Source organism: Carya illinoinensis, chromosome 7, assembly GCF_018687715.1.
Source record: "Carya illinoinensis cultivar Pawnee chromosome 7, C.illinoinensisPawnee_v1, whole genome shotgun sequence".
Lineage (NCBI taxonomy): Eukaryota > Viridiplantae > Streptophyta > Magnoliopsida > Fagales > Juglandaceae > Carya > Carya illinoinensis.
The window spans coordinates 39,434,045-39,457,904 of record NC_056758.1 but is presented as its reverse complement, the minus strand read 5'-3'; the positions used below and the strand labels follow the sequence as shown (position 1 = coordinate 39,457,904).

General features: G+C 34.5%; 2 protein-coding genes across 4 annotated transcripts; one reads left to right on the top strand and one right to left on the bottom strand.

The window, feature by feature from the left end:
• Positions 1 to 397: 397 nt before the first annotated feature.
• Positions 398 to 8,674, top strand: LOC122316759. Of its 2 annotated transcripts, none has more exons than XM_043133530.1 (10): positions 398 to 1,027; positions 2,809 to 2,876; positions 4,407 to 4,477; positions 4,670 to 4,948; positions 5,488 to 5,651; positions 5,750 to 5,805; positions 5,923 to 5,975; positions 6,077 to 6,197; positions 7,229 to 7,300; positions 8,362 to 8,674. In XM_043133530.1, the coding sequence occupies exons 1-9, from the start codon at positions 675 to 677 to the stop codon at positions 7,252 to 7,254; spliced, it is 1,191 nt and encodes a 396-aa protein (XP_042989464.1). In that variant the 5' UTR covers positions 398 to 674; the 3' UTR covers positions 7,255 to 7,300; positions 8,362 to 8,674. The 2 variants fall into 2 exon arrangements, with proteins under 2 accessions (XP_042989464.1, XP_042989462.1); XM_043133528.1 differs by having other exon boundaries at positions 401 to 1,027; positions 7,203 to 7,300.
• Positions 8,675 to 12,291: 3,617 nt separating this feature from the next.
• Positions 12,292 to 15,891, bottom strand: LOC122317405 (CBL-interacting serine/threonine-protein kinase 21). Of its 2 annotated transcripts, XM_043134489.1 has the most exons (15): positions 15,401 to 15,890; positions 15,254 to 15,316; positions 15,069 to 15,140; positions 14,854 to 14,961; positions 14,681 to 14,752; positions 14,508 to 14,561; positions 14,098 to 14,223; positions 13,916 to 14,005; positions 13,695 to 13,820; positions 13,517 to 13,624; positions 13,307 to 13,426; positions 13,138 to 13,203; positions 12,992 to 13,066; positions 12,804 to 12,913; positions 12,292 to 12,716 (listed from the first exon to the last, which is right to left on the bottom strand). In XM_043134489.1, exons 1-15 carry the CDS (start codon positions 15,563 to 15,565, stop codon positions 12,656 to 12,658), a joined length of 1,416 nt encoding a protein of 471 aa, XP_042990423.1. In that variant the 5' UTR covers positions 15,566 to 15,890; the 3' UTR covers positions 12,292 to 12,655. The 2 variants fall into 2 exon arrangements, with proteins under 2 accessions (XP_042990423.1, XP_042990424.1); XM_043134490.1 differs by lacking the exon at positions 14,508 to 14,561 and having other exon boundaries at positions 15,401 to 15,891.
• Positions 15,892 to 23,860: the final 7,969 nt, after the last annotated feature.

Sequence of the window (23,860 nt, the reverse complement as noted above, 5' to 3'; positions counted from 1 at the left end):
TAAGATGATTATATTTTAATATTATTATTATTTTAGAATTAAAAAAATTAAATTATTTATTATATTTTATTTAAAAATTTAAAAAAATTATATCGATAAAATGAAAATTTTAAATTTGAGATGAGAATTTTATGGTATCTAACCGAACTTAAATTTAAATATAAATCTAAGTTATTTTAGTCAAAATTTAGACCTGTTTGAATAGTAAAAATATTTCATTTTATTATTAATTTTTTTTTTAAATTTTACATAAAATATAAAAATATAATTTATTTTTTTAATTTTAATATAATAATAATATCAAATAATAATATTTTTCCATTTATTTAATTTTCAATCTTCAACGCCAATTCACCATCCATCGAAGGTGTAGAATAACCAAGTTCAGACACGTGTGCAGTGTGATGAAGGCCGCCCCTAATGTTTGGCTGAAAGTGAACTCCCCACGGGACCGGTTTAGAGGAAAACTAACCGTCGATGTCGAAAGCCGACGAAAGTAAAAGGTTGTCTTCTTCGGGTTCGCTTCCGCCTTCAATTACTGTAGCCTTTGCAACTCCCAAAGAAACTTCCTCCTGGCTTGCTTCTTCCTCCATTATCCACCATCTCTTCATTCATTCCTTCCTTCCTACTCATCCTTCTTCCCTTATAATTACATTCATTTCATTGTCTGTTCCATGATTGCCGCCGCTCCCCCGCTCCGAACCACGTCCTTTTCGTCATTCTCATCACGCTCGTCGTCATCCTCAGGACCCTCGTCGCATAACCCGATACGCCGTGAATTCGTTGCCTTCTTCAACTTAGGGTTCCGGTTTTCGACTCCGAGGCCGCTGGCGGAGCTGCACACGCTTCCCGCTAGCTCGATCAGGATGGAATGGTTGAGCAAGAAGGGTGGAGGATGCTTTAGGAGCAACCAGGGAAAGGAAGTGATTAAGTTTGAGGCCGATAGTGGCGGCGTGGATATTTTTGATGCCGCGCCGAGGGCAGTCCCGGACCACCTTGTCATCATGGTTAATGGCCTTGTTGGAAGGTATATGGATAAACGATTATTGATTGATAGCAAGGTTAAATTTTTGAAGCATTGAAGATCTGTATGTGAATTAGTGGGCTTTATTAGTTGTAAGATTGCTTGATCGGGCTAACAAAGCATATGAGACACGAATGTGTGTGTGAGTCTGTTCTTGTGTGTGACATGGAGGAGTTTCCCTGAGTACCAAAAAAATTTGGTGCTTTATTCAGTTCTAGTGATTGGAGGTTCATTTTAGAGCTTAATTGTGTGGCTCATGGTCAAAACTGGGAATTCCAAAAATCTGGAGCTTAAACTTAGTTATACGACACAATTTTATGGCGAAATCGAAATTAACTTGCATAGCACCTTGATGGCTGGTAGGAGAAGACCCTGGAAATCTTTTAAGGTATATGGAGCCCTAAAGCTGAAGCCACTCTATGAATTTGAGTCCCCAGAGGGGAAGGAGGGGGTGTAGTCAATAGAGAATTTGTACATTGCAATAATGGTTCTTGTATTCTTTCATCATAAAGGTGTGATGTCTTAGATTTCGAGTGCTGGCTCAAAGTTGCTTGTTAATAGTTATGAGTTGCATCCTGCTTTTATTCACTAATTATTCATGGGAGATAAATACTGAATATAGGAGGGAATTTTTTTTTTTTTAGTAGAAAAAAGCAGAAAGAAAAATTTAAGAAAATGACTATAGCCAAAGTACAACTCTGAATCAGTTAAGACTAAAAGAGAAGTAGACTTGCTACTCCCAAGCTAAAGCCTTTGGCCAGAAGAGGAACCTCTGCCACAAAAATATGTGTAGAACAATGTGAACTAATTGCCTCTCTGGTCTAAGCTCCAATGTGTGCAATATTGTCATTAGGCCACTTTCTTGGAGTCTGTAAAATTTCTTCAAAAAAATGTTGGAAAAACTTCATGTCTATTATATCTTCCTTTCATTAGTTGAAATGGGCCAGTTTGCTAAAACTATCTATGGCAAGACATCACCATTCATTGTCTTCTCGATAAAGTTTAGGAGAATTATACTCTAATGGATGAAGGCTAAAAGAATCATATGTGATGACTTAAGCTGAATCACTAAACTTTATCCAGTTGATTAAGCATAAATTCAGGTTGAGAGAACAATGAGTTCTAGCATAAATGAAACCTCATTCTCTCATAAGAATGCAATAGAGGGTTAGGATCAGATTCAACACGTAATCAGTGCGTTTATAAATTACCGAAGAAAAAGATATCAGCTTGAGAAAAAAAATTATTTTTGAAGTTTTTGGGACATACAATGTTGTTTTTCTTTAAAATTTTATTGTTGCTGTTCCAATGGGATAATTCTGTCGCTGATGCTGAAGATTTTCCATGTAGTAGGTGTGCAGTATATACCTAACATTGTCAAGGATCTGGTTATATAAGTTTTCAAAGTCAGTAAATCAGACAAACCCGACACATTTTTGCAAAATATAGAGATACATTACCAGACAGGTGTGCCTGCTAGACTTACTGATGCGAAGTTGTTGCATATCTCTCATCTGTAATGTCTTCTTTGAGTAAGTAGCTTCGGTTCATTGATGCACTTAAGCTGTCCTTAGTTCACTCTCAATAATTTTGTTTGCAATGGTACATACTTCTGGGTTAATCTTTTAGTCTAAGGCCTTCTATGTCTTCCTGATCCCACCAATCATCAACCTCAGATCTGATTTTCATATGAATGATTATTCTTTTTTCTATTAGGTAATGGTTACCTTGCAAAAAGAATTTCTGTTTGCCAATAGTTCAATACAGATTTTCTGTGTTCTCAGTGCTGCGGATTGGAGATATGCTGCAGAGCAGTTTGTGAAGAAGCTTCCTGATAAAGTAATTGTGCACCGTGAGTTCTCTCCTTCCCGAGTGGACCCTTCTTTACCTACACATTAAAGCCTTTTTCAAATCTAATAGGATGTTGAATAAATATCTGAGTTTTTATTCAACTCACCATATGTAGCTGATAGGATGCTGAAGAGAATAGCTTTTCATTTCAATATCATTCTGTGAAATGTTTACTTTTTTATCTGGCTACCTGTATGTGTATTGTTCCACGAGCAGACATGGCTCTGACCGTGGTGGTAAAGTTTTTTTAATTGTCCTATCAAAAAGAAGTTTTTGATTGTTAAACTGCAATGTGCTGAACACGAGTTCCAAATTCATGAAATATTTTTTTTGTCCATGATGTTTTATGCAACTTTGCTTTAGAATTTGTGTATCTCAGTTTGCACTTTGCGTATTGACTTGGCATGATCAAGGCTTCCGTGCTGCATTCTACTTGTGATACCCCATATGATAAGGATAGGTGATGAATGGGATCCCACATTGCTTGGGAAGGAGAAGTTCTTGCTCTTTATAAGGTTCCAATGGGGCTCCAATTGTATCATTGACTAGTCATTTGGAGTATAGGTCATGTGGTTTGAACCTTCTATTGGGGCGTTACATTACTACTGCACAAACTTTATGGTATGGAACAAGCATGCAATTTGAGGGGATGACATGATATGTTCTGTTGGAGTTTCTAGTTTTTGCTGATTTGTATATGAAGTATACTGACACAAATATATGTTGAACACACCAATTAAAGAGAAAGGGATATATGTTCAAGAAACCAAAGAGGAGAATGAACAAGTAATCCAAAAAGTAACAACCTTGGAGAATTATGTCAATCAGAATTTCTCTAAGTTTTCTCTTTTAAACCAAATGTCTTGTACGGAGCCTAGTTTGAATTGAATGGAGCCGAAATTAATAGGTAATAGGTTCAGTATTTGGTTGAATTCAACAAAATCCTGGAAAACTTGGTGTTGGAAAAAACTTAATTTTTTTTTTTTTTGTGATTGGTACCGGGTGTCCAGGAACAGTATCCTGACTAATCCCGGGGGTACATAGGCCCTCGGCAAGGAATTTTCTGCAAGTGCAACTCAGGCAATTCAAAAGGAAAACCCCCCAGTCCAATGGCCCTTAGAGAAAAATTTTTAATTTATAATAATTGTGTCAATGACAATTAACTTAAGATTCATGGACAAGCTAATGCAAATATTATAAAAAAAAAAAAAAAATGAAAAAAAAATTAGCCTATCCAAAGTCTTGAAAATTTAAATTAAGTTGGATATAGGATGAAGTCTAAGTGGCTAGTTACTTCATAAATGAAACAGACTCATCTAATTTTTTCTCATGATTGTTAAATTTAATTTAGATCCTTATGCTCTCCAGTTACTTTTTGGTTTCGCTTTCAAATTGTGCAAATTTGTTCATTTTAAAGCTTTCCAAAGTTTGCAAGTTATTGTCTTCTTTATTGCCTTCCAAGGGCTGTAGTTATGTACTTAATGCATTGACCTGAAACATAATTGGTTTCAATTTGATATCTGTCAAGCAGGCAGTGAATGCAATTCCTCGAAATTGACATTTGATGGAGTTGACCTGACGGGTGAGAGGCTAGCTGAAGAGGTATTTGGTAATAACATTATGACCTCATATTCAAGGCATAATTGATATACTGAACTTCCCTTACCTGAACTTTCCTGGGTTGTTTCTATTGCTGTTATTATTATTATTGCTGTTTGGCTATTTATAATAATTACTAAATTAGATATATCTTTACTACAAGAATCTTGAGTTATAGATAATCATCTGATGCAGGTGTTGGCTGTTGTGAGGCGTAGGCCTGAGGTGCAGAAAATCTCTTTTGTGGCACACTCTTTAGGGGGCCTTATTGCAAGGTATGCCATTGGGAGGCTGTATGATCATTCTATAAAACTGGAACCTGCGGGTCTTACTGGACATTCTTCAAATGAAGAGCACAAGAATTATATGGCGCAAGGCATCGAGCAACCTCATGAAGCTAAAATTGCTGGATTGAAACCCATGAACTTTATAACATTTGCAACGCCTCATCTTGGTTCCAGGGGACATAATCAGGCAGGTTCAGCACGCTTATAGACAGTTTGAGCACCCTTATATATCTACACATGCCTACACACACACATACATACATACATACATACCTGTTGGTCACGTAATGACGATTTGACTTACACGTGAGAATATGTACAAAAAATTAGGGTAAACTCCTCACAAGAAAAGTCATTGACGGTTGTGGATATATGGAGATTGTATTTGGTACAAATTCTTTAGAAGAAAATAAATAGATGCTTGTTGTGAACATTGATATGATGTAAGTGAATCCCATTGAGATTCCTATTTGGATTTCACCTTGATGACGTTTCAATTTGTTTATTTCCATGCTAGTCTGCTGTAACAATACTATCAATCTCAAATTGTTCTGGTTTATCTCTGTATTAAATAGTTCGTGGTGTGTACTCCTCGTGTACTTGGATTGTGCCTTTTTGCTCATGAATAAAGTTTATCTTACAAATAAAAAAGGGTATCAGATTTGTGTTGATTACAGGTGTCGGTACATTGATCCTCATCTTTTGTGCTCTTGTTTTTTTTTACAGCTTCCATTTCTCTGTGGTCTTCCTTTTCTCGAGAGAAGAGCATCTCAAACTGCACACTTGGTTGCTGGGAGGTCTGGGAAGCATCTCTTCCTTACTGACAATGATGACGGAAAACCTCCTCTTCTCCTTCGAATGGTTAATGACTCTGAGGACCTAAAGTTCATGTTAGTGTTATTTCATCCATAACACTGATACATTCCCCACATAACGTTATCTTCTAATTGTTACAAGTATGGTAATATATGACCAATGATCTGTGCAGATCAGCTTTGCGTGCTTTCAAACGTCGTGTGGCATATGCAAATGCAAATTATGACCGTATCCTCTTATATGATACTTTGATAGCATTTGGAGTTTGACTGTCTCGTTTAAACATAAGCTCATGTCTTTGCTGTTTGTACGATCCTATGTTTTTTCTCTTCACTTATCATGAAGATATGGTTGGCTGGAGAACATCATCGATCCGGCGTCAGCATGAACTTCCAAAGGTCAGGTTCCAGTTTTGTTCTTATATACGCATATAAAAAAGTACATGTCTTATATGATAAAAAAAAAAAAAACATTCATTGTAATGTTCTTTTCTTTCCAGTCAAATCTTCTTGGAACAGATGAGAGATATCCACATATCGTATATGTTGACCGAGAACCTATGAACAACATTCATAACAAAGATTCTTTAGCTGTTGGAGACCAAAAAACTGACTTGGAAGGTTTGTATAACTTCCCTCTTTCTCAATGCTTTCAGTTGTTGGCATAACATTCTACTTTTATGATGAGTAATGCTTAAAATTTGGAGCCTTTTCTGCTTTTCTTGGTTTCGTTCTCTTGGAGATGGAGATCATGGGATGTGAAACATTAAAACACATACACCCCCCGAGTAGATGTGAAAATGGTAGTGAAAAGAAAACTGTGGATTTGGGGAAAAAGAGAGTAAAACAACAGTAGAAAGAAGCGAAGTTTCATTTTTCTCTTATATTTTTTAAAACTATTTTCAAGGAAAGAGATTGTGCTGCAGTGCTAAGGTTGAGACCGTGTTGCTGTTCTGGAATGAGTTTAATTTAACTTTCTATCAGTTTTCGTCATAGCTTATAAAGATGCATTCATGAAGAAGGGTAAGCTTCTTTTTCTTATGAAGTGATTGTGTGGGGAAGAGAGGAGAAGAGAGTATCAATTGATTAGCCATTAGCAAGGGAAATAGACAGACAAAAGGGCTTAAATTCAGTTCTTGAATTAAGTTAATATATATTTCTTTCTCAGGAAACATTGACCAGGTAGGGGCTTTGGCTGTAAGTGGGACTTGAGGGACTGAAGTTTTAGCACGTATGATCTTAAATTTCCTGAAAAGAAGTGAGGATTGGACTTTTAACTCCCTGACTCTAGACGTCCAAAATCAAAAGATAGAACTTCATATAGTCCAAAAATTACATAAACTAGGATTACTTGAACTCAAAAGGCTCCACTAGAGAAGTGACTGATACACAAGGTACCTTGAATTTAATTGCTGCAGAAATACAGTATAAGATGATTCATTCGGAGTTAAAAGGACATATGTTCTTTGACGTTACACCTCAACTCTCTACGTGTCTCATTAGGGATTTCACTGTCATTGTGTTTGACTACATACACCTCTCAGATTTTTTGAGAACCATTTTTATTATTCATGTTTTCCCTTTCACTGCTGGTTCTTATAAGCATTCCTTCATTCCTGAATGTAGAGGAGATGATCAGAGGTCTTACTCAGGTACCTTGGGAACGTGTGGACGTTAGCTTTCATAAAAGTAGACAGCGATATATTGCTCATAATACCATTCAGGCAAGTGCTATATCTAGATGGGTTATTTAATCTGACAAGTTTTATCAGTTTCTTTAAATTGCTTTTTACATGTGTTCTAAAACGCCTTTTTTTCAAATGGTTGGGACATTCCTCTTTCCCTGTGATGTTACGAATCATTTAATAGGACATTTTGACTTCTATGTCATTGACTGAGGGGCTTTGGCCAGATGTTATTTTTAGCGTGCCTTATTATAATTTACTCTCTGTCAAATGTGCTCATTAACTGTAAATGTGTCCAGTCAAGCATAGTCATGTCCAGCTTACTGAGTAGATGTTCTAACTATCATCATAACAGGGGACAAGTATGCGTTGCATTTAGCTTAACCTGGTCAACTCAGCAAATAGCTTTCATAACTCTTCTCAAACTTCAGAAAGTGAAAGAAAGGAACACACTCCACTTTTCCTTTCACCATATGACGGACCTCATCTGATTTCTTCCACCAAAATCAGACTACCATCTTTCTGAACACAAAAAGCTTGATCCCTAGTTTAAAGACCCCCTTTTTTTCTCACTCAAGAAATTCCCTGTGTTGATCATTAGCACATCCAAGATCACAGTGGCCCAGCTCATCTGGAGTGGCCTGCCAGCCTGATTGGAGAAGTGCTAGTCCGGGCCGGATAGACTTCATTCAAGAATGCCGCCACCCTTGGATTGATGAGAAAACAAGTACTGAGATTTAGATGAGGGAATAAATCTAAATGGAAGAACAGATGTTTCTCACTCAGTGCCTAAAGCACACTATGCTTCACTTCATATTTTTTTCTACATACTAACAGAGCTAATCTCAACTATAGAAAAAATAATTCATGTCCATGGATAAATTAGTGGTTCTTTAGAGGCTTTGGTTGTAATTTTGTTCCATTTTCTTTCCACTCGCACCTTGGACCTGAGAACTTCATATTAAAACTTGAATAGGTCTGGTCGAGGTTTTGGGCTGCTGGAATATGATAAACTCTAGACGTAGTATCTAAATATGGCCGAGTATGATCAATAACAAATGCTTGGTTTTCTAATAGCAATTATCTACTTATGCTTTCAGGTGAAAAGCTATTGGTTAAATTCGGATGGTGCTGATGTGGTTTTCCATATGATCGACAACTTTCTTCTCTAGTCCCTCTACATGTTTGGGTCGATGATCTGATGATGGGTTATGTCGCATTTATATATTTTGAGTACCGAACATCGTCACACCTGGGAGATCTTATGGTGTATATTTCATTTCAATTTGCAGAGAATAGGAGATTTACATAATTTCTGCTTCCTATTTACTTGTAGGTCTGTTTTAGCTTTTCATTTGTAACCCCTGTACTTTATTTCTTAATCAATGGAATAGTGCATAATTTCTTGATAAAGGTTTAAGGGTTTGTATGAAAACCTTAGTGGTGGACGTAGGAGTCATGCATCGTAACTCCATGCTAAATGGCCCGAACCTATGCATCCGGTTTATGTAAGAATTTAGAAGATGGGGCTTAACTCTTCACACTGCTTGGCCACTGAGATTTTTTTAGATGAGAATTTTAAGTTTTAAGATTAAATATTAAAATATTATATTTTAATATTATTATTGTATTGAGATTTGAAAAAATTAAGAAAAAGTTAAATTGTTTATTATATTTTGTATGAAGATTTGAGAAAGTTGTAATGATAAGATGAGAATTTTATATTTGAAATGAAAATTTCTTGTGGCCAAACACTATAGTGTTCCAAGTGTTTTTGAACGTCCATATCAAAGAAACAAATGGTTGGTAATATTAGATGTTTATTCCAAAAAATTTGAGTTTTCCCTACCTTAAAGTGGTCAGTGTATGGTTTTTTTATGGGTGGTAATATGTTAGGCGATTCGTTAATTTAACACGAACACGACATGATAATAGTAAGTTTGGGTTTAGTCTTAATGGGTTTGAGTCAAAACGGGTTGACTCATTAAGACACGATTTCTTAATTGGTTAATAACGAGTCAATTTGTTATAACTTATTATGACACGTTAAGAAAGTTAAAATTACAATTATACTCTTATACTAAAAAGTAAAATTTTTAGAATTTCAATTTCAATATTTTTATTGTTTAGATTGTATTTTTTTACTTATAATTAGCTTTATAATTTTTATAAATATTGTGATTTTAAAATTTATATAAAATTATGTTACATTTAATCAAGTTAAACGGTTTAATTTTGGGCTTATTCAACTAATTTACATAAATAATTTGAAATAGATCGTATTGTGTCGTGTTAACCTATTTCGTAATATTCACTGATGGGTCAAAACAAGTTGACATGACATGACCCGTTATGTTCATGAGTTATTTTATGGTTCGAGATTTTGACACGATAAGCTTAACGGGTTGAGTTGGGGTTGAGTTATATAGTATAATATACAAGTTTTGACACGACACGAACACGACCCATTAACACGATTTGACATCCTTAGGGTTTTTACTTTTTTTTCTTCTGTTTTTTTGGTTTTGCTCTCACATGTCTTGCTTTTCTGCTGGCTACGGTTTAGGAGTTTTTTTTCCCCAAAAATCTACAAGCTTCGAGGACCAAGATCTGACCTTCCAAATTGCAGATCAAGGTACTATCCAGAAATAAAAAGAATAAAATAGAGAAATTTAAAGTTCATTACTGTCTTGATTTTCCTCTATTTTGCCAAATTTTGATGTTCAAGTGATTCTTATGGTTATAGACGTTGGGTAATGTTTAATCTCCTAAGTTGTAAAACAGCACGGATGGGTAACTATATGCACTATTTTTTTTTTTTTTTTAGTCTTTTGTTCTTTTCAAGCAAAAATTATAATATTATTGATAGCTTGTTTGTGACAGAAGAAAACCAATGTTACATTCAATCACCTTGGGGTTACACTTTAAGGTATGTAAAAGCCTTATGACAACCAAATCTATACAAAACTATATGCATTTTTATTTTATCTTTAGGTTGCAAATTCGTGGAATTGCTATAGAAATGGAATCATTTTTTTTAACTTTTGGGTGAAGAATCTTGTAAGTAACGGGAATAATTGTAATGTTTTGTTTTAGTTATATTATGCTTTAGCTTGTAGGTAGGTGTTCCTCATTTGTATTTGTATACATCTTGTGTACTCGGGTTATGTCTATTTACTTGGAATAAAATTTAATTATAAAAAAATTGGTCGAAAAACAAATATCCACGTAATTAACCTAGTTATTATTATTTTATTAATAGGTGATTCTTATTTAAAAAACAAAAAATATCTAAATTCTTGGCTCTCTTCCTCGGTTTTTTATTTTTCTCTCTTGCTGTTCATGCCCTTGGATATATTTAGGAGGCTTGTTTGTTTTCTTCGTTTCAACTCCGAACCATTTCTCCTCTCATCCCTCTTACTTTTACCCAGACTTTTGACGGTGACTCGAGCATCCAAACCAATCGTGATACCCTAAAGTATTATGCCAAGAAAGTTACAACTATCAAGTTTTCTCGACACCAGAAGCCTATAATCATTTAAGACAGTCGTAGACTGAATAATAAAACCCTGACCTACGCCGAACAGGCAGTGGCGAAAGTACGAATGTACAAAGGATGTTCATGGCTTGTTATTCCGCCTCTGTTTTAAGTCATTACCAGAATACGGTAAACAAGCAGTGCATATAAAGTCAGTGCTGGAGCTTTTGTTCAACTCAACTAAATAACCATAAGACTCATGCTCTTGTGATATGACAAAATTTAGGCTGGTTGTCGACCTACCACACTCCTTCCGCTGTTGCTGCAGTTCTACTCTGATAGAGCCGCAACAGCGGTTCCAATTCGCATTTTTTCAAGGTTAGAAACTTCCCCAATTAATGTTTAGGGAACAAAACGTGGAAAGACGAGGGGATAAACGTAAGAGTTCTGTAGCAATTGGGAAACACAGATTGTGGTCCGTCTTTGGCAATTAATGCAATGACTTTGTCATCCACGTTTTGGCTGGGCTATTTAATATGGCAGCAATTATCAAAGCAGCCAAAATTGGAATCTTTTAAAAAGGCTTAAAAGCGTGGGTCTTGTGGGCAATGCAATCTGTGCTCCATAGAGCTTCAGCTTGACTTTGACTCTTTTGAGTAAATGGTGCTGCCTGCGGCCCTGCAGTGAGATAGAGCAAGTTGGTAGGGCTTGGCTATTTCTAGAAATCCTCACGTATCTACTCCTTGACACTAGGTGACATGCTATGGATGTGGTTTAAAAGTTGTGTATTCCTTTCTAAAATCCGATTTCTTGTTAATTAAATCTATTGTAATTTGAAAAACTGGTATTATGTTATAGGAAACATTGTAATGTAATAACTTGTAGTTAATGTTCCCAGGAGTGTTGTGTTTAGATCCTAAGCAGAACTAAGAAAGAACATCTCTCCCCTCTCTTATCATTGTTTTCTTTATTTTTTATTTTATTTTATATCACTAGTTTCTCGTAGGTTTCTCTTCCAAGCTCTGATTGGGCTTATGTTGCGGTCCTATATAGGAAATCTGGATAGACAGGAGAGCTGATCTTTAACCTTGGTTGATATCTGCTATGGCTACCTGTCACTGGAGATTGTTCTAGTCCAATGACATATCAGATTAATCGTGGGAAGTCAAACATGGACAGCCTAAAGTCGATCTTGTAACTTGACGTATCTATGAATACTTTTAAGTTCGATGAATTTAAAGGATATCTGGTGGTGTTGGATTCAAAATAGTGTTAATGCCCATTTCAGCTTCAGAGTATCAAGTCAAGAGTCAAATATTGAGGATCGAGGCCTCGATATGCAATATATTGAGGATCAAGACTTGGTTCTTCCGCCAATGACTTGATTTCATCGAGTATTCAAAATTTTTAAATAGGATGTGTTAATATGATGCTTTTTCTTCCTGGATATCAATCGATGAAGACGTCTTCTGTAGAAAACTGTTGTAGAAATAACTGAGGATTACTGCTTTGATACCTTTTAATTGAGTACAAGTCTATGCAGTGGACAAAATGATCACCGCCCAGGGTGGGAAACCCAAAAATTTCCTTTTTTCTCTCATTTATCATTCAGTAAAGATGAAATGAAGAGTTCCAACCTGTTGTATACATTTTTGAACAAGATATGTTCATGATAGATGGAGATGGGAAAAGGAGCAAACGACAAACAACTTGAAACAAGAAAATAGCTCTGTGAGAATCTCAGTTTTGGCTTTCTGGTGGATAATCAAGTCTTAACCATGGGCAGTGCCGCATTATCTCCTTTGAGACCTTAACTACTTGTAGTTGTTGTCCTATATGAAGTGCTTTACATCTTTCTTTGAGAATCTGTCAGGAACCTGGGTTGAAGAACGTTGAAGACATAGACAAGCTAATCATCACGAGGATGAATAGCCACGGGGATCTTTTTTATGGTCTTTATAACTAGTGTCTTCAGAGCTGCATACAACAGTTAAAAGTGACAAATGAGACAACCTCTAATGCTAGAATGACAATTGCAAACTAGGTTTTACTTTAGTACTTTACCATCCACTCTCTTGGATGTTTTTGCAATTTAATGTGACTTCCTGCGGCTCTTTAATTTGTGATGAAATCTCTGATTTCTCTGTCAGCAGGCTTGATAAACTTCTGCAGAACTGATTATCAACATGGTATTAGCTCAGTAGGTAAACACTAATCTAGACATAACTATGTTAGGAGTATATTCTTCGTACCTCTTCGTACACTTGAAGCTGCCCTGAAGATTTTGATATGCTTATTACACAATCAGTGGGAGCAACCTCAATCACCTGGAATTTTCCAGAGTGGTGAGAGACCTTTATATCTTAACTTGCATGGAGAGTACATGAAAATTGCTTACCTCTGCCGATATGTCGAGATATGATTTAGAACATCTAGTCATCTTCTGTTTTGGATGCATCTTTATCTGTTTTAGTGCAGAGGAGTCATAAATGTCCCAAAAAAAAAGTGTTCCTTGTTTTGGTGGGGTGTTGTTTGGGTTGAAGAATCAGAGTATAAGGAGATTGTACCTTATGGTTTTTCATTCTTTCTACTGCCAAACTCACATCCATTGCTGCAGCTTCAATTTTCTTCATGGTTTCATGAATTGTATGCTTGGATCCAAGCCTTGTCACCTGCTTATTTTCATCCTGAATTGTTTGGAAAAAAAACACTTCAATCAAAAAAGCGAAGGAAGCAGTTTTTAGTATAATGACTGATGTTCTGACTTTTTGACTTGCCTTCTCTTCAAAGAGACCCGATAAATTGAGATCATGTGACATGGCTATCAACTGAAAGGCATTGATGAAACTTGAGGACTTGGGAATGTTTGCCTCAGTAGCAGTCTCCTGTTGAGAATTTCAGATCATTAGGTCCATTTATGACACTCTACATCTTGCTAATACAACAATGTTTTACCTCAATTGAATCAAAAGCTGCATTAACATCATCCACTTGAATTTTCTCATTGCATTCATATCCACAAGAAGGCACATAATCCTTTTGAAACCATTCATCTTCTACAATCTCTGGTATAGTCATTCGCTGTGGTGGTGAAATAAAAGGAAAAATACGTACATCATTTTGTTCGTGAGAATCTGAAAATCATAAATTACATTCAAAAGTTCTAAGGCTATTACCTTTTTAGGATTTGGATCAAGTATTCTGGAGAGCAGTTTCTTTTGGTCTTCGGTAAACCATTGTGGACATGTGTAGTCTGCTCTGCATATCTTCATGCGAACATTCTCATCAGATAAGTGTTTGAAACTGAATTTATACATAGACTTTTGCCTGAATTTATACATAGACATTTTGAAGCTACCTTCTTGTATAAGTTTATCAGGTTACTGTCGTCAAAGGGTAGGCGACCGGCAAGTAATTCAAACAGGATTACCCCACAAGACCAAATATCAGCAGCTGCTCCATCGTAACCTTTATTCATCAGCAGCTGTTCATGAAAAAAATGAAGCAGCCTGGTTCGGTTACCAAATACAAAACTATCTCATCTTCTCTAATTATTACAACTTCACTAAATTTTCACACAAAATATAGTAAACAATTCAACTTTTTCAAATTTCAAAACAAAATTAACATTAAAAAATTATATTATAATAATATTTTATTCAATTTTCATCAAAACATATCATCTGTGTAACCAAACGAGTCAGCAGGCAGGAGTTTTATCTTGCAATTGTTTTTCAGAGTTAAGGAAAAGTTGTATGGGATTCTAACCTCAGGTGCTACATAGCTTGGGGAGCCACAAGCTGTGGTTAGAATGTCACCGGGCTGTTGATTTATCACAACTCAAGTCAATAACCCAATGGACATGTCAAGTTCAGATAACTAGAGTGAGTATCAAAGAAAAAGAAAAGATGAAGAGCATTAGCAGCTCTCAAGGTTGCTACCTTCCGCAGTGCACTTAGTCCAAAATCAGATACTTTGAGATTTCCCCATTGATCCAGAAGCAAGTTATCTGGCTGTAGATGGGATGCCAAAATTCTAGTCAGGGTTCTGAGAACTCCCTTTCCTAACAGAGAAATTGGCTATAATAGAACAATGGTCGATTGTATTCACTGACCTTTAGATCTCTGTGAGATACCCCTTTATCATGGCAATAGTCCACCGCATCAATCAACTGCTGGAAAAGCTTTCTTGCCTCCCGTTCCTCTAACTTCTTGGCATAAGACTGAGTGAAAAGATAGGGAATATTAGTCAGAGTTTTCCCTAAAACAAGCTGCCCCAAATATCAGGTTTGGATCCCAGATGAAGGTAGATAATTCACACAAATCTCACCAACTTGTCTGTGAGCTGTCCTCCTGGTACGTATTCCATTACGATGCAAATTTTCGTCTTTGTGCCTAGAACCTGTGGTTGGTTGGGATATTTGGACGCAGAAACGGGAATAAATATTACTTTCCTGAGCCAATGAAAAGAATTAAATATGGAACTACTCTGCCTCCAGAAACTGTCAAACACACCTCATGTATTCGCACGACATTGGGGTGATGCAGAAGCTTCATTGTTCTTATTTCTCTTTGTACCTGAAACAAAAATTAATCTCAGACGATGTAGAGAAAAAAAGAAAGCAACGAATTCTTTACAGAGAAAAAGATATAGATATCTGCCTGGCACTTGAGATCGCTTTCCGTGACCATTTTCTTATCGATGATCTTGGCCGCAACATACTGCCCATTGGTGCTGTCAACAGCTAGCTTAACCTTGGCAAAAGTACCTTCTCCAATAGTCCGGCCAAGCTTGTATTTCCCTATGCTATTGGGAGCAAACCCCATTTTTTTATGGAACTTCTTTTTTTTTTTTCCCAAGAAAAAAAAAACAACAACAACAACAAAAACAAAACCGAAATTCAAATATATATCCTCGATGATCTTCTTCTTCCCTACCAGCAAGACTATATATACAGTCTTCTAAGACCCTTGCAAATGCTCCTTATATCCGCTCTGCTCTATAACTATGTCCTTGTCGAAATTGGATGATGATGTCCGGTTTATTTGGGGAGATACCTCGTGTTCCTTGGCTTCAACCTTCATACTCGATCTTGCGTCTCATGCGATGTCTTTTAAATGGGCGATTTGCTCTTAGAAAAATAAACTTGTATTTATTGTTTTAAATAGGCTTGGAAGTCTTCAATTTTGTGAGCCTTTGGTTTGGAAGGGACGATGACCGGTTGGTTAGTTGGAATGAGTAGCATGCATGTTTTGAATGGAAGGTAGCAGTTGATCATATCATCAACTCTCTTGCCAATTGCTTGTAGATATTTAAGTCGTCGCTGTTGTTTTTTTATTATTACTGTTTTTTGGGAGAAATTATCTAGCTCAGCCAATTGCTGAAAGCCACCACTTAACAAAATCAAATCTATTTTTTCAAAACGTTTACACACTTCAAGGATTTTTACGATTGTGTATAAAATTAACAAGTAATGCTACATACAGTCATTTTTGTATATTTTTTACGCACTCCACTGATATGATTGGCTGGATTAAATTTTTTTTAATACACAACTAATCATATCACTGGAGTGCACAAAGGAGTCTGTAAAAATGACTGCATATAAAATTTTCCAAAATTAATAAATCCTTTGCAATTTGTTGCCATCCCAGCTAGCTAGCCTATTTCATTCACTTAATTCACCGTCCAAAACAACCATGCTACACGCTTCTCTCACCACAAGTTATCCGTTTATTTTTAGTGGAGTATTATTTGGATTTTGGATAATATATTGACCCACCGATAAGAACAGGACTTTAAGATTTAATTCTTGTCAATTTGCTTTCAGATTACTAGTTATAAAACATGTAATGCTGTCCGTATCATGTCTTAAACTTGTAGACTAGTCGGTTCAAAGTCGGTTGCTGAAGTTTTTTATATGAGCTCAACTAAAGCAGTACTTGAGGATAAACGTGGGAATTAAACTAATTAATATTGGCAACATTTGAGGAAGGCTCCATGATCCATTCCTTGATAAAATTATTAATTTACCTGGTTTGTTAAGTTAGTTAAGATATTTCAAAATATAATTTTAAAAGTATCTATATTTCATACATTTCATTTGAAAATAATTAGCTGAATGCTTTTAATATGCAATACTGCAAGCTCAGCGTTCTCTAGTTGCATACCGGTTTATGAATTTTTATTATAAAAAATGTTACTTGTTATGTTCACACTATACACCTATGATTTATTATTTTTATTTTTTTATTTAAATATACACATATTGTCATTTGTCACGTCAATTTATATGTGTATATAAAAAATGAGAAGTAAAATTTTTATTCTATTATTATTATTATTCCTGAATGAATACACGTGAAAAATAAATAATTTGTTGGAGGTAGCAACAAATTAATATGGTGAAGTTATGTCATGTTCTTTATTTGTCAATGTGCAGCTATGAATGATCATGGGATCTGTGATGATCTCCTAACGTCTCTCTCTCTCTAAATGTGTATTATCTTTTTTTATTATTTAATTAATGAATTGACTAATTAATTTTTTGGTCTTCTGAATTGTTGGAGCTCTGGCAGATGTACCGTACGCACAGCTTCTTACCAGTTACCACAGGCCAAGTGTGAGCCGTGGTTGGTTCCCGAGAATTTTGGCTTTCGTTTCCTCGTTTCTTAGATGGGGTAGATAGGGGCGTGGAAGTAGCTAAGCTTGTGCTGTATAGGTTATTGAGATTATCACGTTTTATATGCTCCGAGGAAAAAAAATTACGATATATATATTTTATTATTCTCCCTGTTGTGATGGTAAAAAGTCCACGTTTACGAAAACAGACCAGGAGTGTGGACCATGTAAACATACAAAAAGCTATGCTTCCGGGGTTCTCGCTGAGAAATTTTTTTTTTTAATTTATTTTTACGTTGTGATTAAATAAATATTTTTTAATAATATTATAAATATTTTTTAAAGATGTTATAAAAATCATGTAAAAGAATAAAAATAAAAAACATAGAATACCAACCAGCTAGCTGTATTGTATTGATGGATCATTAGAGATATGAATCATGAATGGATCATATTGCTTGGTTGGTTTTTTGTTCGAATTTAAGCAAGACTACCATTGATGAGCAAAGAGGGAATTATGGGGAATGAAGCATGTGAGTTTCCCAGCTGTCCATGACTTAACAGATAATATTACATATCATACCCTTTTTTTTTTCTTTTACTAAATAGGTACCAACGGGAGACTACTTGTACACATGGGGCGGCCTTAATTAATTTATAAGCTACTATTTATTCTTATTACCTTATAATTGGATCAGTAACTTAAAAGAGAAGATATTAGATGGATGAAATCTATTAAAATAAACAATGATTATTAATTAATTAATTATGTTTTTAACAAACTTTCATATATTAATTAATCTTATTTAATTTTCTCCTGATTAACATCGCATGATGATCACGAGGATATAATAATATTGTTGGTTGTTTGAGCACATTGTCTAGTGGAACAATAATTGCTTGCGGTCTCGGAAATAATTGCTTGCATGCATGCATGAATGATCATTATCCTTACTTTTTCCTCAAATTAAATTAAGCTCGTGAGAGTAGTGGGGATTACCGGATTTTTGAGCAGCTTGGAAATAATCTCTCTCTCTCTCTCTCTCCAAATCTGCCAGCAAATCCAACGTCCCCAAAAACACCGACAATATATATTAATGGTCGGACTCATGGGTTAGAGATAAACGTGATAATATTTAGGGGTAGTTTGGAAATGGGTTAGAGATAAACGTGATAATATTTAGGGGTAGTTTGGAAATTACAACCATCACAACTTATTTTATATAATTATTATAATTTTTTAAAATTTTTAAATAAAATATAATAAATAATTTAATTTTTTATATTTTAAAATTAAATTAAATTAAAAATAATATTTTAATAATATTTTATTTAATTTTTAACTTTTATTTTAACAATTCACTGTCAAAACCACCCCCACACCATGTGTTGATGAGAAAGCAATAAAGACATAAACCCTCCGTGTGGCTAACGGTATTCTACGATTATATAGGAAAAAGCTAAAGTCATCTAGAGTTGGGTTCGATGATGGTCCCGACAATTTCTTTAAATTTAGTGATTAAAGAAATATATTTTAATGATGTTATAAAATTTTTTTAAATATTTAAATATATAAAAAATGAATGAAACAAAAAATTATTTAGCGTTATTAAAATCCATTCATGGTAGGTATAGCAGAATCCTATTACAAATTATAAATGAAAGTCAATAACACAATTTGTTAGGGCTGTACAATAACCAAAGAAACCGGTCGGAAACTGACCAAACCGGCCACCAGAATTGGGAATCGGTTGAAACTGGCAGAAAATCGATCGGCTGGCGGCAGGATTTAAGTCAAACTGACGTCGACTGGTTCGGTCCCTGTGAAAACCGCTGAACCGACCGACGTCTTTTCCTTATTTTTTTTTTCATATATATATATATATATATATATATGCTCAAAACGACGTCATTTCACTTATTTAAGGGAAATGGTGCATTTAGATCCCACAATTTTAAACAAACACTAAGGAAACTACGTCGCTTGGTGTGTTGATACCAAACGGTGTCGTTCTAGTTAGGATTATTTCAATCAACAACACCTTTCTTTCTTCTTCGACTCCAATATCCTCTCCGCCGTCACTCACCCAGGCGGCCATGTGCACACAGAGCTCTCTCTCGACTCTCACCTCTATGCTCTCTCACCATCGTCATGGACTCAAATCCTCCTCAACTCCTCCTCTTCGATGTCACTCACCACTGCCAGCCACCATCTCCTCCACTCTCGCCGACGAATATCACTTCTAACGTAAGCTTTCATAACGCCATCTCCTCCATGTGACGCCCCCAAATTCTGTTTGGGATCGGACGGATATTTGAAACGTCGAGACATACAACACAAGGTTACCTGCCATCGTTCATGACATATAAGATGCAATATTCCTAACATGCATCTAACAATATGTAATATTCGCAGCGGATAAATTTTTTCTTTAGCAATACTATGCACCAAATTGAAAATATCCCAAATGCTTAAAACATACTTAATACATAAAAATCCATTGAACAACTAAGATTACAACACTAGTCCAAAATGGTTATGATCCAAAAAGGACTAGAGATGCAACTCAATCATACAAGTAGTAATTTACGTTAATTACTATATTAACATTTATGTCGCACCGTCACTTAGTCAACTGTGTCTAGTTGATCAGCTCCTGATTCTCCTTCAGGTCCTGTAACAAGATGTACCATTCGGGAGAAATGGTACTTGGGACTACCAAAGTGAGATTTGATTACAAATCTCAGTAAGTTAACAAAAAACTTCCACACAAGTTAATAATGCATGGATGACAGTAAAAGCATAAATGCATAATCAAATTCATAAGTAATTAAAACATAACTCGGTGTACAACATAACATAATTGACATAACTTAAATTGAAACATGAACTAAACTTGAATTGACATGAACTTGCTTTGAAACTTGACTTAGCATGAACTTGTTTTGAAACTTGAATTAACATGAAAAATACATACTCCACAGTTGTTGTGGCCCCATGTATTCTACGTGTAAATACATACTCCACAGTTGTTGTGGCCTCATGTATTCTACACAAACTTGACTTAACATAAAAAATACATACTCCACAGTTGTTGTGGCCCCATGTATTCTACGTGTAAATACATACTCCACAGTTGTTGTGGCCCCATGTATTCTACGGAAACTTATTCTTTAAATGCTTAAATACATACTCCACAATTGTTGTGGCCCCATGTATTCTACGTGTCACAATTGCTGTGTCTCACTGGAATATGAAATGACTGAAACCCTGACGTAACATAACGTGACTTGAACATAACTTGAAATACATGACCAACTTGAGATCGAAATATTTCGTAACATGGCATAACATATAATAGACAACATATTTAACATGACATACTTGCAATAGTGAATATTATATGACTTGACATACATGTAATGGATGTCATACTTAGAATGATGTACTTGTAATGTACAGCAATATATGACAGAATATATTATATAACAGATAAAAACCGATGACAGAATAAATTCTGTATAACAAACAATTACGTGATGACTTGGAATGGCATGACATATATTATAACACACATACATACACTGTAGTTCCTTTACTTAGCACACATACACAGTAGACTGCTAGTAAGTTAAAAGCTAACTTACCTCGATCTTCGCGTTTCTTATAAAACTTCAAGTGCGACCATGAGGAACTGTAATTAGTGATTCTAGAAGTTAGAACTAAATCACTAATAATTTGAAATATGGAAAATACTAACTTAAAGAGTAAAATTTTCATTTTACTCTCTACATGTGAGAAAATGACTGTTTTACCCATAACTTAAAGATTTTGCATACTAATTCCAAAAGTTTCCAAAATTTACATTCCTTATGTAAATTTTGTTCTAAACTTAAATATCAACTTAGAAAAATTTAAAACAAAACACAACTATGAAGAACACACTATGGCCGAAACATCCATAGGCCATTTTCCTTGATTTTTGTTGCAATTCCTTCCAACTTCAAAACTCATGCTTAAACCAAAATTTTGCAACAAACATCTTCCAATCCTAAGTTCAAAACCATACTTAAAACATCCATTTAGAAAAAACTAATAATTAATACCAAACTTTTTTGTAAAAAGATCCAAGCACTTGAATCACAAGTTTTGACCTTAAATCAAAACATCTCCAAGAATTTCAAAAATCAAATCTTACTTCTAACATATTCATAATATCATCCTAACGTCAACCATGCTTTAAATCATCAAACTAAAGTCACCAAAATCACAAAATAACATTTGGAGTTTTTGGTTTTACACTTAGTCAAAAAACAGAAACTTTTTCCTCAACTAGTTTTGATAAATCTCTTGATCTATGACTTATAAATATATGATCTTCAAACCAAACCATCACATGGTTTAAAAAGATGTCCTAAAACATATATAAGCTTCTAATTCAAGATCACATGGTTAAAAATTAACCAAAACATAAATTTAGCCAAGAATATCCACACTTTGGCTTATTTGAATATCTCTTTGCATAAAATTTTATATCTTTGAAACTAACATAAAATATCTTCAAAATAATAATATAACATGTATATAAGATACTTAGGATCCTCAAATAAAATTATTAAAGTCATTAGAATATGTTTAGACCACCAAAGAGTTAAACTTTCTCAAAACAGAAACTGTTTTTCTTCTTCCAGTTTCTAAGTTTCTAAATCTAAGAAAATATTTCATCAAAACGTTTAATCATGCAAAACTCCTCAACCAATAGTCACATATACATGTTAACAATACTCCATAAAAATTTCGGACCAATATCTATCCATTAGCTTGGTCAAAAACTCCAAACTATAACATATTCTCCAGTTTATCTTCTAGAATGACCTTTTTATAGTTTACACAATATTTTACTGACCAAATGATCTTCAAATGGGGCAAATAAGATATCCATGTAAACTAGACTAAAAAAGGAACAATTTATATGAATGAGACTTTATGATAAAACACTTACAAAAGCTTCGAAATGGGTGTGCAAAAGACCTCATAAAAGCTGTCCGAGAGAGAGTGTTTGATATTCTTTCAATGGAAAGTATAAATGAAAATAATTTCGTGGGGAGAGGTGGCTGGAGATACTTATGGATGAGATATGGAAGAGATGAGGCTGGAGTTGAGAGTTGAGTGTAATTTTCTCCTACCCAAAATATCTATAAAAGATTATCTCATAATATTCTATCCAATAGTATCTACAAAAAAATCAACTTAAAATATTTTTATCTAATAATATCTATAAAAATCAACTCAAAATATTTTTACCCAATAATATTCATGAAAATTACCTCAAGATATTTCTTTTTATCCAATAATATCTACAGTTTTGAACAGACGTTTTGTCTGAAAATATGAAAAAATGTTATTGCGCCATAAGACTTTAAATAACCCTCCGAGTCTAATGGCACAAACCATAATACATTTTGACACTTCTAACTATCTCCAATAATCAAAAACACACTTCTGATACTATAGTAAATAATAACACTAACTATGTAGTTAGACAAAAAACCTATACGATTAATGGATTCATGAAAACTTATGGGGTTTTCACGAGATTCCTAAACTTAATAGAAATTTCACAATTGAATTTCTAGCAGGCTGTTACACTCCACCTTTCATAATGCCACACACAGACTCCTTCTCATCTCTCGATTGAAATTTTTTGTTCCGATTGAATTTTTTTTGTTAAATGTTGCGAACCGATGGAATGCCGATGAACCAACGGCAACCGGCCAAAACTACACCGGCCGATTTTCTCACTCTTTATCAATCGGTTTCGGTTGAGATTTTATCCTAAAAATCGTGTCGGTTAGATTTTAAACCATGGTGATCAGTTTTCACCCCTGCTGAATTTATAATGAAAATAAACTTCTGCATTGTTAACTGTTATTATCAACACACAAGATAAGTCAAAAAGTAACAGGTTGCAATTAAACTCTTAGATTGGGTAGACTTCCCCCGGCCTATATAATATTGCAATTTGTGGTAAATTATTACACTTCAAATTTAATTGCTTATATTCTTGGAGGGGTGGTTTTAATCATTAATTAAGGCTTCTTTCAAGCGTCAAGTCATTCATCTTTGCAATGGTACTTAATTAATTAATGCTGAACTCTAAGAATGATTAATAATGAACACCAGCAAAAAAACAACAAGAAGTAGTATCGAAATATAAAACATTTGTTACGTGAATGACTACGGTTAAAAAATTAATTTTATTACGTAAATTATATATTTTATTTATTTTTTTTAAAATAATTATACAATAGTAGTTACACGATTCACGGTTATAAATATATTTTCTCATGTATATATAATTCTTGCTAAAAAATCAACTTGGAAATCAAGAAAAACTACGTCATAACTAAAAGATAATTGAATACAAGAAAATTCTCTCATACAATGTGTAGGAAATATATGCTATATTTATTTATTTATAATAACAAGATATGTTATA